This window comes from Zingiber officinale, chromosome 1B (assembly GCF_018446385.1).
Source record: "Zingiber officinale cultivar Zhangliang chromosome 1B, Zo_v1.1, whole genome shotgun sequence".
Taxonomy (NCBI): domain Eukaryota; kingdom Viridiplantae; phylum Streptophyta; class Magnoliopsida; order Zingiberales; family Zingiberaceae; genus Zingiber; species Zingiber officinale.
The window spans coordinates 143,349,512-143,360,576 of NC_055986.1; the positions used below are offsets into that span (position 1 = coordinate 143,349,512).

The 11,065-nt window shown below is 39.4% G+C and overlaps 4 protein-coding genes across 4 annotated transcripts; all 4 read right to left on the reverse strand.

Annotated features, from left to right (window-relative positions):
* Window positions 1-1,147: 1,147 nt before the first annotated feature.
* On the reverse strand, window positions 1,148-2,127 carry LOC122043027. The gene is made up of 4 exons (XM_042603472.1): window positions 2,043-2,127; window positions 1,819-1,963; window positions 1,596-1,695; window positions 1,148-1,396 (listed from the first exon to the last, which is right to left on the reverse strand). The coding sequence occupies exons 1-4, from the start codon at window positions 2,125-2,127 to the stop codon at window positions 1,148-1,150; spliced, it is 579 nt and encodes a 192-aa protein (XP_042459406.1).
* Window positions 2,128-3,363: 1,236 nt separating this feature from the next.
* LOC121983005 (cyanidin 3-O-rutinoside 5-O-glucosyltransferase-like) lies at window positions 3,364-5,094 on the reverse strand. Its single transcript, XM_042535998.1, has one exon. It carries the CDS (start codon window positions 5,065-5,067, stop codon window positions 3,526-3,528), a length of 1,542 nt encoding a protein of 513 aa, XP_042391932.1. The 5' UTR covers window positions 5,068-5,094; the 3' UTR covers window positions 3,364-3,525.
* A 144-nt stretch (window positions 5,095-5,238) lies between these two features.
* Window positions 5,239-5,925, reverse strand: LOC122043036 (transcription repressor OFP11-like). Its single transcript, XM_042603483.1, has one exon. It carries the CDS (start codon window positions 5,923-5,925, stop codon window positions 5,239-5,241), a length of 687 nt encoding a protein of 228 aa, XP_042459417.1.
* A 778-nt stretch (window positions 5,926-6,703) lies between these two features.
* Window positions 6,704-10,689, reverse strand: LOC121983016 (FRIGIDA-like protein 4a). The gene is made up of 3 exons (XM_042536006.1): window positions 9,758-10,689; window positions 7,534-7,709; window positions 6,704-7,436 (listed from the first exon to the last, which is right to left on the reverse strand). Exons 1-3 carry the CDS (start codon window positions 10,620-10,622, stop codon window positions 7,134-7,136), a joined length of 1,344 nt encoding a protein of 447 aa, XP_042391940.1. The 5' UTR covers window positions 10,623-10,689; the 3' UTR covers window positions 6,704-7,133.
* Between the last annotated feature and the right edge of the window lie 376 nt (window positions 10,690-11,065).

Below are 11,065 nucleotides of genomic sequence, written 5' to 3' on the forward strand. Positions count from 1 at the left end.
ATTAATATTAAAATACCTTTTAAAATATGTATTATATTCTTAAAATTTTCTCTCTCCCTTATAAATATACGATTTAGATAAAAATTTATGAAAATAAAATAGATACTTTTGTGTTAGATAAGGTTTCTGTAACAATAAAATAATTTTCTTAGAGGCATCATGATGAAGAGGATTTTTTAAAATACTAAGGCTTAAAAATTAACTAATTTGGACGAAGAAAACAAAAATTGAAATCTATATAAAAATTAATAATTAATTTGAAGAAAAATTGAATAGCAATGACATATACGTTGCCCCCACTTCTAAAAGTCAACTTAGTTTAATTCGATTCATCAATGAAATTCTTTTTCTTCTTCCAATATTTAAATCGATTCAATTGAAAAACCTCACTTAGTTTGCTTTTAATTTTTTTTTTGTCGAAATTGATCGCATTAAATCTAATCGCTAATTCATTTTATAATTTAATTTCACAAAGATCAAATGTAACTTGTTACAAGTCTCATCACGTGTTTTTTTCGATTACGTGGTTCGAAAGTTATTCTACCGATATATCTATTCTCATCTACCTTTTCTCCTCCCTACTTATTAAAAAAAAAAATGCCAACATCTTCAACCTCTAGAAGCAGCATACATCACTAAAAATATATATATATATATTGCAATAGGTAATATCAAATATGGGTTGATCACACTATCATTATAATAATAACAATTAAATCTTATCCTACTACTAAATAGGACCGACTATATAAATCATTTTATATTATTAAACTCTATTTCCTAATATATCATAATCTATACTTAAATAAATTTTATCTTATTTTATTGTTAATTAAATATTTTTTGGTCTTCCTCTTTCTCATTTGATATGTGTGTTTGTCATAGTTTTATATTGCCTAATTGGAACATTTATTGGTCGTCTAAGTATATATTTGCAGGGCAGAGCTAGGCCCCTTATAACAGGTGGGGGTAAAATATTTAAAGCACAATATATTATATAAAAATTACATAACAAAATATGTTACAAGAATTCTCTATGGGTACATATATTTTGAAAACGACGTAATATTAATTCATTGTCAATTGTATCAAAAACTTCTTTTTCAATAAAAGTAACTAAACAATCATTCATCCACCGATCTCCCATTCAATTTCGAAGTCGATTTTTCACAATCTTCATAGCAGAAAATGCCCTTTCCACAATTGTTGTAGTCACTGGTAACACAAGTGCAAGTTTAATAAGCTTATACACCAATGGATATACAATATCTCTTCTTGTTTCAACTAATTTTCTCGCAAGACTTCCTATTCCTTTCAAATTTGCAAACTCTTTAGTAGAGTTCATATCCATAAAATAATTATCAAGCTGATTACCTAATGTCATAATCTCAACTACCTAATGTCATAATCTCAACTGATGAAAAATCTGCGGGATAAAACTTAGCAAATTGAAGCAACTTTTCCTTATCAAAAGCAGAAAAATGATTTTCTGGACCAAGACATTCCATACAAAGAAGCAATTCAGTATTTACTTCAGTAAATCGATCATTAAGCTCTTGAAGTTGCATATCCAAGATTTCATAAAATAAACTAACCTTGTAATAGTGTAAATTGGTAACAACTAGAGCTTTACGTCTTGATCTACCCTTGAGAACTCGAACTTCATTCATGTCTGGAATTATAATATCATGGCAACTGCAAAACATTATTACTTCATTCAATAAATAATCCTAACCATTATCTCTCATCAATTGTAGCCTCTTTTTTGAGATTTTAACTTGTATCATAGCATTGATAATATCTTGATTCTTTCTCTACAAAATCTGAGAAATCTCATTTGTAACACCCAAAATGTTCTTCAATAAATGCAAAGTGAAAGCAAAATTAAATGTTTCTAAAGACTCCAAAAGACCAACAACTTCAGCCTTCTGTTCTGAATGAGAACCATCTTCCACTACATATTCTAAAACATCAAGAACAGTGGGAAAATGCACAATTAAACTCATCAATGTGCTATAATGTGAACCCCCAATGAGTATCACCAGCTTTTTTAAGCTCAGATTCTTGGTTTAAGCCACGATCATTGAAAATTTCTCCATTTCCAAGTGTTTTTTTAACTTCAGCCATTCGTTTCTCTCAAAACATATCTTGTCTTTTACATGAACCTCCAACTACTTTAACTACAATAGCAACCAACTTAAAGAGAAAAACAACTTGGAGATGATTTTTTGCTACTGCAACAATAGTAAGCTGGAGTACTTGATATGCAAAATAATGAATATAATATGCAAAAGGATTATCTTTCAAAATCAAACTTTTGAGTCCGTTAAACTCTCATCGCATATTACTTGCACCATCATATCCTTATCCTCTAATTCTAGATATACTCAATCCATAATATGAAAGTAGTGATTCTATAGCTTTTTTGAGTGATAGGGAAGAAATATCACCAACATGAACAATCTCAAGAAAACGTTCAACAACAATGCCTCTCAAATTTACATAACATAAAGCAATAGTCATTTGTTCTTTATCTGATATATCGTGTGATTGATCAACTAATATGGCAAACACTTCATCTCTAAGTTCATTCAATATGACATATGTAGTCTCAAGACTAGCAGCATTTACAATATCTTTTTGAATTTTAGGAGAAGTTAATTGATTATTTTCCGGAGCATTTTGCATTATTTTAGGAAAATAAAAATTAAAACTAAAATCCAAAACAAATTATAACAAAGAAGAACTTTCAAAGTCTCACAAAAAGTCTACCAAGACTTGTGCAAGTGTGCTTGCTCATCAATGCAATTACATATTGAAAGGATCAACAAGTGACATAGCTCAAGTTACTACTCTACAAAACATATCCATCTCTATTGACAGCAACCACCCACTAATGGACAAGACTTCTTCAAAATAAGACTAAATTGACAACACTAATGGACAAGAGTCTTAGACTTCTTCAAAAATATCTAGCTTCAACTCAAAAAGAAATTGAACAACTTGAGAATTAGAGTGCAGTAATAGCAATTCCTAACTATCATTATAAGGCTGCTCGGTAAATAGTAAATCTCAATTTATGTCACACACTCAAATCCAATAGATCTGGCCATGACCCATCTTTCGCTGGTTGGGAGTTTCTCTTCAATGGAAGGTGTAGAGCTTGAGGTTTATTACACCGTCTGAATATGTTGGATCATCTTTGCACTTGTCCTATCATGTTTATATTGTTGTAGATTCTTTAGAAGTACATTAAATTGTTTAATTTCCTGTGTGTTTGTGTTGTTCTACTAAGAAAATGTTGAAGTTTCTATGATGTTGCAGTGAAAATTCTTCCAAATTATAGAATTGCCTGAATGATCATATCAAATCTTGTGTGTATGAACACACTGTCAATTATTAAAGCCTAAACTGAACAAAGCAATGCCGACATCAACAACAAATATAGAAGAAACGATCACAAAGAGTAGAACTAGTCAATCATAAACAAGCAAAACAGAAGACATGTATGTAGCTTCCAACTTCCTAATCCCTTAGTTTTCCCTTTCTAATTGCTTCCACGAAAGTCCTTAGATTTCGATCGGACGATCCTCCATCACTCACGGCGTCCCTCGCCCTCCCACTCCACTCCGCCGCCTTCCTCCTCATCCTCTCCCCCGCCTCCCCTCCTCCCATCACCACCTCCAAGCACCTCCTCAGCTCCGCCGTCGTCACCGCGCCTTCTTCGTCCACCTCCGCCCTCACCCCCGTCCCCCACGCCACCTCCGCCAGCGTTGCCACCGTCTTCTGGTCCGACCACCGTGGAGCGCCCACCGTCGGTACGCCGCACACCAGACCCTCCGTCACTGAGTTCCATCCGCAGTGAGTTACGAAGCACCCCACCGCGCGGTGTGCCAACACCTTCACCTGATCGCACCACTCCACCACCATCCCTTTCCCCTTTCCTGCTTCTTCCTCTTCCATCTGGCCGTCCAATTCCCCGCGGTTGTTCTCCCTTACCACCCACAAGAACGGCCGGTTGCTCTCCCTCAACCCATTCAGCAGTTGCTCTAACTCCCGCTGCCTCAACTTCATGTAGCTCCCGAATGACACGTAGACCACCGACCCCTCCTCCTGAGCGTCCAGCCACCTTATGTGCCGCACTGCCGCCGCCTCCTTATCCTCCTCTGCTTCACCCGTAAACGACCACGACGGCACAACCGGCCCGACGGTGAAGAGGCGAAAGTGCTCGACGACCGACGCGATTGCGTCGGGCTCCAAATCGTCGAAGGAGTTCATCAACACCTTTGGTTTCATTGTCGCCGTGGTCTCACTGTCGAGAGACTCGAATAATTCTTTCAGCACGGTGAAAATCGAGTAGAAGTCATCGTCAGGAACGATGGTGGTGATGAAAGAAGGAAGGTCTCGAATCCGGACCGGCGGCACGCCGGGAAAGTTCACCACGTAGGAAAGGTCATGGAGATTGGCGGCGATGACGGCGTCGTAACTGTGGAAGTAGTGGTAGTAAATGGAGAAGAGGGTGGCCGGCTGAATCCAGTAGAGGGCAGAGTCGATGCGGTGCCGGCGCGCCACGTCGGCCGCCCACGGCACGAAGATGGTGTACACGACGCAGGTGGCGGGGCGCCCGGCGGCGGCGAGGCTGTCCAGCAGGGCGGAAAGGCTCCTCGAGCCGACACTCTTGAGTTGAGACATGAAGTGGTTGAACTGCGACTCCTCCTTGATGCCATCGTCGTAGCCGTCGGAGATGGGAGCGTAGGCGACGAGGCCATCGTTAGGTACGTCTCCATTGGTGAACATGCGGTTGTAACTGGAGATGGAGAGCGCGAAGGTGGAGAGGACGCCGGCGCTGCCGGCGAGGCGGCGAGCGAGGTGGACGACGGGATTGATATGGCCTTGGGAGGGGAAGGTGACAAACAGGAAATGCCTAAGGCCGCTATCCATGTCGACGGCCTTGGATCGCACGTTTGCGCGAACCAATTCAATGACGAAGCAGAGATGGCCGTCCTTTTTATTTATAGAGAAGCGACGTGTGACCGCCGCTCGGCGACGATGCCAACTATGAGGCATGTCACCGTCACGCGCCAATTTTCTCATAAAGAAACGATATGATATCTTGTAAAGATGGGATTAGAAAGAAAAATGCTCCTCTAAATCATGTTTAAATAATAATACAAAAAAAAAACTCCTCTGTTTTCTCGAACCTACGCCGGCATTCTACTTTGTTCCAGTCGTTCGGAATCAAGTCCGGCGGCCAGTTCTCGTCGCGCATCGGATGCTGGACGTCAGGTCGGTGAACGCCCTGACTATTTCCCCGTGGAGGCTCTGTTCGTTGAGCTCCAAATACGAGAAGAGCAGCCGTTGCATGAACTCCCAGTCCGGCCGCCGCCCCGGCCCCTGCGCCTCCACCATCTCCTCCATCGACCGCCGGAAGTCCTCGTACGGCTTGCTAGAAATCCTCACCACAGCCTCCCCGCCGCACTCCGCCGCCCCCGCCTGCAGCCCCGCTTCCTCCGCCAGCGAGCTCGAGGCCCTCGCAGTCGCAGGCACGAAAAACCGATCCGACGCCTGCATCGCGCGCGGCGAGGGAAGCGTCAGCCGCGGAGACACCTCGTCCGGCCGCGAGATGTAGTAGCTCCAACAGATGTCGTCATAGTCGCGGCCGCCGTTGTGCTTGTCTTCATGTCCGTCGGCGTCGGCGGGGCTGCGGCCGCCGAAAAGAGATGGGAAGTTCTCGAGGAGGTAACGGTCGACGTGGGAGAGGTTTACGGCAGCAGTTGCTTCTCCGGCAGCGGTGACCTGTCGGCCTGCGGAGGAGGGGCCGCCGACGAGTCTGCGGCGCGACGTGAACCATAAATGGATAAGAAGCTTGCTGATCGACTGCTTGCTTGGTTTGGGGACGCAACTCGTGGATTTGTTTCTCCCCATTTCTTATTTTCTTCAATTGGATTGATAATCTATCAATGATTGGGGATTTATAGATTAGATTTGGTGCAGAGATTGCATGAATTTAGGAGGAAACAAATAAAGCAGGTGCTGTGGTGCTGGATTTGGGTGATGATTGGAACATAAATGGCTTAAAGTTTGAAACGGCAGGAAATGATGAATAAATTTTCAGAATTTTGAATTTTGTTGTAACATAGGAAAGGTGTAATAACAATTTGAACCGGAATTGGTAATTCCAATTTATGAGGGTTTAATGCCATAAATACAGTTGTCTAATGGCCGCAGCGATCGTTACATGAGAAAGGATGAATTAATATAATGTGCATGAGAAAGGATGAATTAATATGCACATGACATGACAATACTTAATATTTATTAATGTAAATATTGCAGTAAATTTATGTAAATATAATTTTAAAAAACTAATATAATTTAACGATTTAGTTTTTTTATAATACGGTTCACTAATCCATATTTACTATATCCATATTGTTTTATTTTTTGAAAATATAATGTCGAAAGAGATGCTGAGAAATAATTTTTAATTTTTAAATTGCCTCAATTACTTGAAGATTCAGATTCAGATGTCACGTAGCTAATGCAATTTGCTGATATATAGTTGAATTATTTGTCATGGAAAATGATAAAGATTAGTTATCCTGTTAATTTTCCATGCATCAATTTCACCATTAAAATTTCAAATAACTTGACCAATTCTACAACTCATTATATTCATTACAATAAAAAACAATTATATATATTTTTAGAAACAATAATTTTATAAACTGCTCATTCCAACAAGTTATACCTAAACATCACGTTCGCTATAATTATAAATCATTCCCTTAAGCAAGACCTCTACCACTTCACTCGTACAACAGAAATACTGCAACCTACGACCATGTTTGGCAACCTATATAACTTACAGACTCATTCAGTAAAAAGATAATGGACACAAGTCATGACAGAGGAGAGGCTCAAAGTGGATATGATGGCTATCCCAGTGACATTGAGGGTTAGTTTTGTATCCGCCATAACTGATGGTAGATCCTCCATAACATAAGGTGCTTGCCCAGCAATGTTGTGTTCCCTATGATCCATTGTGTCGCACTGGCTGGACTCTGGCTGTGACCTGCAGTTGCATAGGATGCAGAACCAGGGCCATCGTATCCACTCCGACCTGTGAAGCCTTAGGAATGATGAGCTGGTGGGATACGAGAGGCGAGTGGATGCCGACTGAAAGAAGCATGAGGCGTATTTGATGTCCTGGCTGCTTTGGCACGATGAAATGGAGCAGTCGCACCTATCGATATAGGTCGCTTGCCATGAGATTTCTTTGAAACTGCAGGCTTCTTGCTATTGGCCTTGGCTTTCTCCAATACTGCAAGACGCCTTTTTATCTCAGTGGTGTTGAACTTGGATTCAAGGTTGCAAATCTCCACACACTTCATTATGGATCTTAAAGCAGTTATCTCCAGATTGCTCGACTCTTGCTAGAAGAAAATATAAAGATAGCTCAATAGACACATTATTAACCCTTTTAAGACCAACAAATCAATAGAATCTCAATAATCAATTTGGGTAACATACCAATGCACCAGGTGAATTATTGCCATCCTTTAATATGGAATTGGATTTTTTCTTGGAGGATTCGAGATGCATTTTGAGAAGGGACTCAGGGGGAAAACGATCGATTAAACCAGACTGATGAACAAAGTAAATAGCTTCAATCTCCTTTTCAGTCTTTATCAACTTGTCAATGACAACTGCATTAGAGCACTCGAAGTTTCAGTGTATATGTTTGATAGAAAAGGATGGATACTGCATCAGAAATTTCAGTGTATATGTTTGATAGAAAAGAATGGATACTACATTAGAAGTTTCATTGCTGACATCAGAAAGTAAGTCAAGTGGCTAAAAAACCAATTTTATGAAAGCTCGATCATGCCAACCTGAAAAAGAACTTGTTTGTGTTCCATCACAAAAGTATCCCTTTCATATCAGCTATGCGACAAAATTGCAAAAAGAAAATACCAAGATTAATATGCAGCATATTTTCCTATACCAATTTCCTTCAAATCTCCTATCTATTTTATTTCTTTTTCCCCCACTTGAATGACACAACACGAGCAACATCTATGTACTTCAGGCATTGACCTCACAATACTTGTCAGTGTGCAAAAAATTCATGTGTCTCAGTGATCATCTCACGGGATTCCATACTTCAGTAAATGATCTTAGATGGAAGAAAATTCCAAAATAAAAAATATATTATTGCATGCATGATAAAAACAATGCAAGAACCCACTTTTATGGAGCTTACAGTAATCAAGTCTAAAGAGTAAATTTGTTAGAAACAGTAAAAATAAAACAATTAAATTAGTTTCAAGTATAAAAAAAAATAAATTGAAAAACTAAGCCATGACAGACTTATTTTATTAAAATGGTTTATTGAAAAAAGTTTTTTTTTTTTGCGTCACTCTACTTCACCAAGGAAAATTCAACTTAAAGGATTTCACTGAATTGTCTTCAAGGAAGCAATTTGTGTTATCATCCTCATAACAAGACAACATGAGTATATTGGAACTATCTAAGCCATATTAACATACATTTGCAAACATGCATTAACAATGATAGTATGAAAAACATCAGTACTATGATTAAAGTAATAAATGAATTCTAACAAAATGTGAAACACACTATATGAGGGCTGAAAAGGCTTCAAAGGAAAATGTGACAAGATCAAAATGAACTATAAAAAATTCATATGAGAGTTATTGGCAGATGAGAAAATCTAATAATTTATTCGATCAAATTGTAGTGTAGCTGACTTCTTGCGTTTAACATGTGAAGAAAGCAAATTACCACAAAACAGTTATTTCCTAAAAGTCATAATTGTTGGATAATTGAACCTAATTAATTATGAATAGCATCCGGTTCTAGAGATGAATAAGAAAAACCTATAAAGAGAATTGTGAGTTTTATAATAAAACTGTGCAAAAAATGTACTAATTCAACTCAACCAAGGGTAAAAAAATTTGAAACCGATGCCATAAAGAAAGTTGAGCTTGGCATTTTCCCAAACCATATCCAACAAAATTTCTCACGTACCCACCAAAAGAAATAAAAGATGAACCAAACCATACAATTAGCCCTGACTCATAAGACCTAAGATCAAATCATTGTCCTTGATATAGTGAGGCACAGAGATATCTAACCTTGATATACTAGTTGAGCTACTCCCAACAAGAACAACTATCAACTAAGAACTGGCAAAGAGATGTAAAATCCTCATTTTGGTAGTGCATGATACAATTCAAATCTTTAGACAATACCATCAACTAAACAACTTGTTCCTTGAAAAAAGTTAATTGATGAAGTGATGTTAAATTTTTGTTGCTTTAGTCATCAAATGCCTAATCTCATGTAAGCTTCTCTAATTTGTTATGCTAATCATCACCAATGATTAATGTGCTGCAACTTGCACTATTCAATGAGATTATAAGAGGACATAAATGTCATGCAAACACTGCACATTATTTAAACATCAATAAACATTCAGACAGATTGATGAAATCTTTCAGTTAACCAAGAATATTTCCTAAGGCCACAATAACCAGTGTCAAGAGGCCAATTAGCCTTAGTGAACTAGAAAGATAAAGGTTATGTTAGATGTCATGTTCCAAACAACTTAACATATATTAAATATCTAGTCAATGCTAATATCATTACTGCACAAACAATACTACAGCTACAAACACTTCTCCAAGTAGACAATTGTTGACTATTCAAAAATCAATCAGGAGCGGTATACCTGACAATTGCTCTCTAAATCCCATTGCAGTAGCAAGCTTAGCCATTTCTTTTCTGGAAGCATGTTCCGTAATCAACTTCAACAAGAAATCCTCCTCAAAACGTGACCTCAGTCCAAAGGTTGCCACCATCTGAAGGAATATTTGTGCCTCCGAACCACCCATTGGTTCTTCCCTTTCTCCTTCCTCAGTCTTCAGGACAAACTTTTCCTTCCACGACTCAGCCACAGTAACTGCCCTCTCCCTGATACTTTCTGCTACATCTGGACACTTTGTCCCATCTGAACCGAGCAGCGAATGAAGCAGCATCCCTAGAGCCCAGTTCCGATCTTTGCCATCCTCGATAGGGTGGATCAGGAAGTCCTCCACTGCGTCGATTACCAGCCGCGGGGGGTCGACCGACTCATCTATGGCGTCGGTTATCTCCCTCCAGAGCAAGCAGAGGGCCTTGCGGCGCGATGCGACAAAGCGCCACAGCCCAGCTGAGTCCATGCGTCGCGCGTACCAACGGAGAAGACCGCGGAGATCGGATTTCGCGGCGGGAGGGCCGCGGGCGTCGGGCTGCTCGATCTCAGCCAGGACGGCATCACGTCGTTCCCGAATGGTGGCAGCGGCGATGAACTCACGGTCGCAGAGAGAAGATTCGCGCCCGGAGATGGAATCGAGGGCCCGTTGGGTTCTCGAGTCGAGAGATTGGAGATCGGCGTCGAAGGCTTGGGATCGTTCGGCGACTGTTAGGTGGAGGGCGTTCCAGTGGTTGGAGAGGGACTTCCATAGGAAGATACAGTTGTCAAGGAGAGCTCTCTGCGCTTCTAGGTCACTGAGGTGCTCGTTGATTCGATCGCCGGCGAGGGCTTGGGCCGCCATGGCGTTGGGAGACGTGAGGTCAAGTCAAGAGAGAGAAAGCGACTTGTAAAAAGAGAGAAGGCATTAAAATTGAGAGGACAAACCAGAGAGATTAAAGATCAGTGTCATTGTTATTTATGGGCCAAACGTTCTGGCCCAAATGTGTACTAGGCATTCATGAATTTAAAATTAGATTACTTTATTCCAGTTTATATATAGATAATAAATGTTGAATTTAAATAAAAATTGATAATTTTTATTAGATATATATAAATAAAAAATTATAGATCCTCTACTTTAATCCTTAAGCATATAATATTATTTTTTTAAGAGTTAGCATTTAGATTTAGGGTTTAGTGTTTAAGTTAAATGAAGTGATTTTTTTTTAAAAAAAAATAATACTAAGTGCTTCATATTGCCTATAGATATGTGCCAGGTATATATATATCAAGTTTTTCAAATAC

Excerpts from the sequence above, each read along its gene's own strand:
- LOC122043027 (XM_042603472.1), bottom strand. The coding sequence starts at position 2,127 with ATGGCTGAAGTTAAAAAAACACTTGGAAATGGAGAAATTTTCAATGAT. Across the intron at positions 1,964-2,042 it reads ATCTGAGCTTAAAAAAGCTG|AATATGTAGTGGAAGATGGT; the intron begins GTGATACTCATT and ends TTGATGTTTTAG. Across the intron at positions 1,397-1,595 it reads CCAATTTACACTATTACAAG|GTAGTTGAGATTATGACATT; the intron begins GTTAGTTTATTT and ends TTATGACATTAG.
- LOC121983005 (XM_042535998.1), bottom strand. The coding sequence starts at position 5,067 with ATGCCTCATAGTTGGCATCGTCGCCGAGCGGCGGTCACACGTCGCTTC.
- LOC122043036 (XM_042603483.1), bottom strand. The coding sequence starts at position 5,925 with ATGGGGAGAAACAAATCCACGAGTTGCGTCCCCAAACCAAGCAAGCAG.
- LOC121983016 (XM_042536006.1), bottom strand. The coding sequence starts at position 10,622 with ATGGCGGCCCAAGCCCTCGCCGGCGATCGAATCAACGAGCACCTCAGT. Across the intron at positions 7,710-9,757 it reads ATTTAGAGAGCAATTGTCAG|TTGTCATTGACAAGTTGATA; the intron begins GTATACCGCTCC and ends GCTCTAATGCAG. Across the intron at positions 7,437-7,533 it reads ATAATTCACCTGGTGCATTG|CAAGAGTCGAGCAATCTGGA; the intron begins GTATGTTACCCA and ends ATTTTCTTCTAG.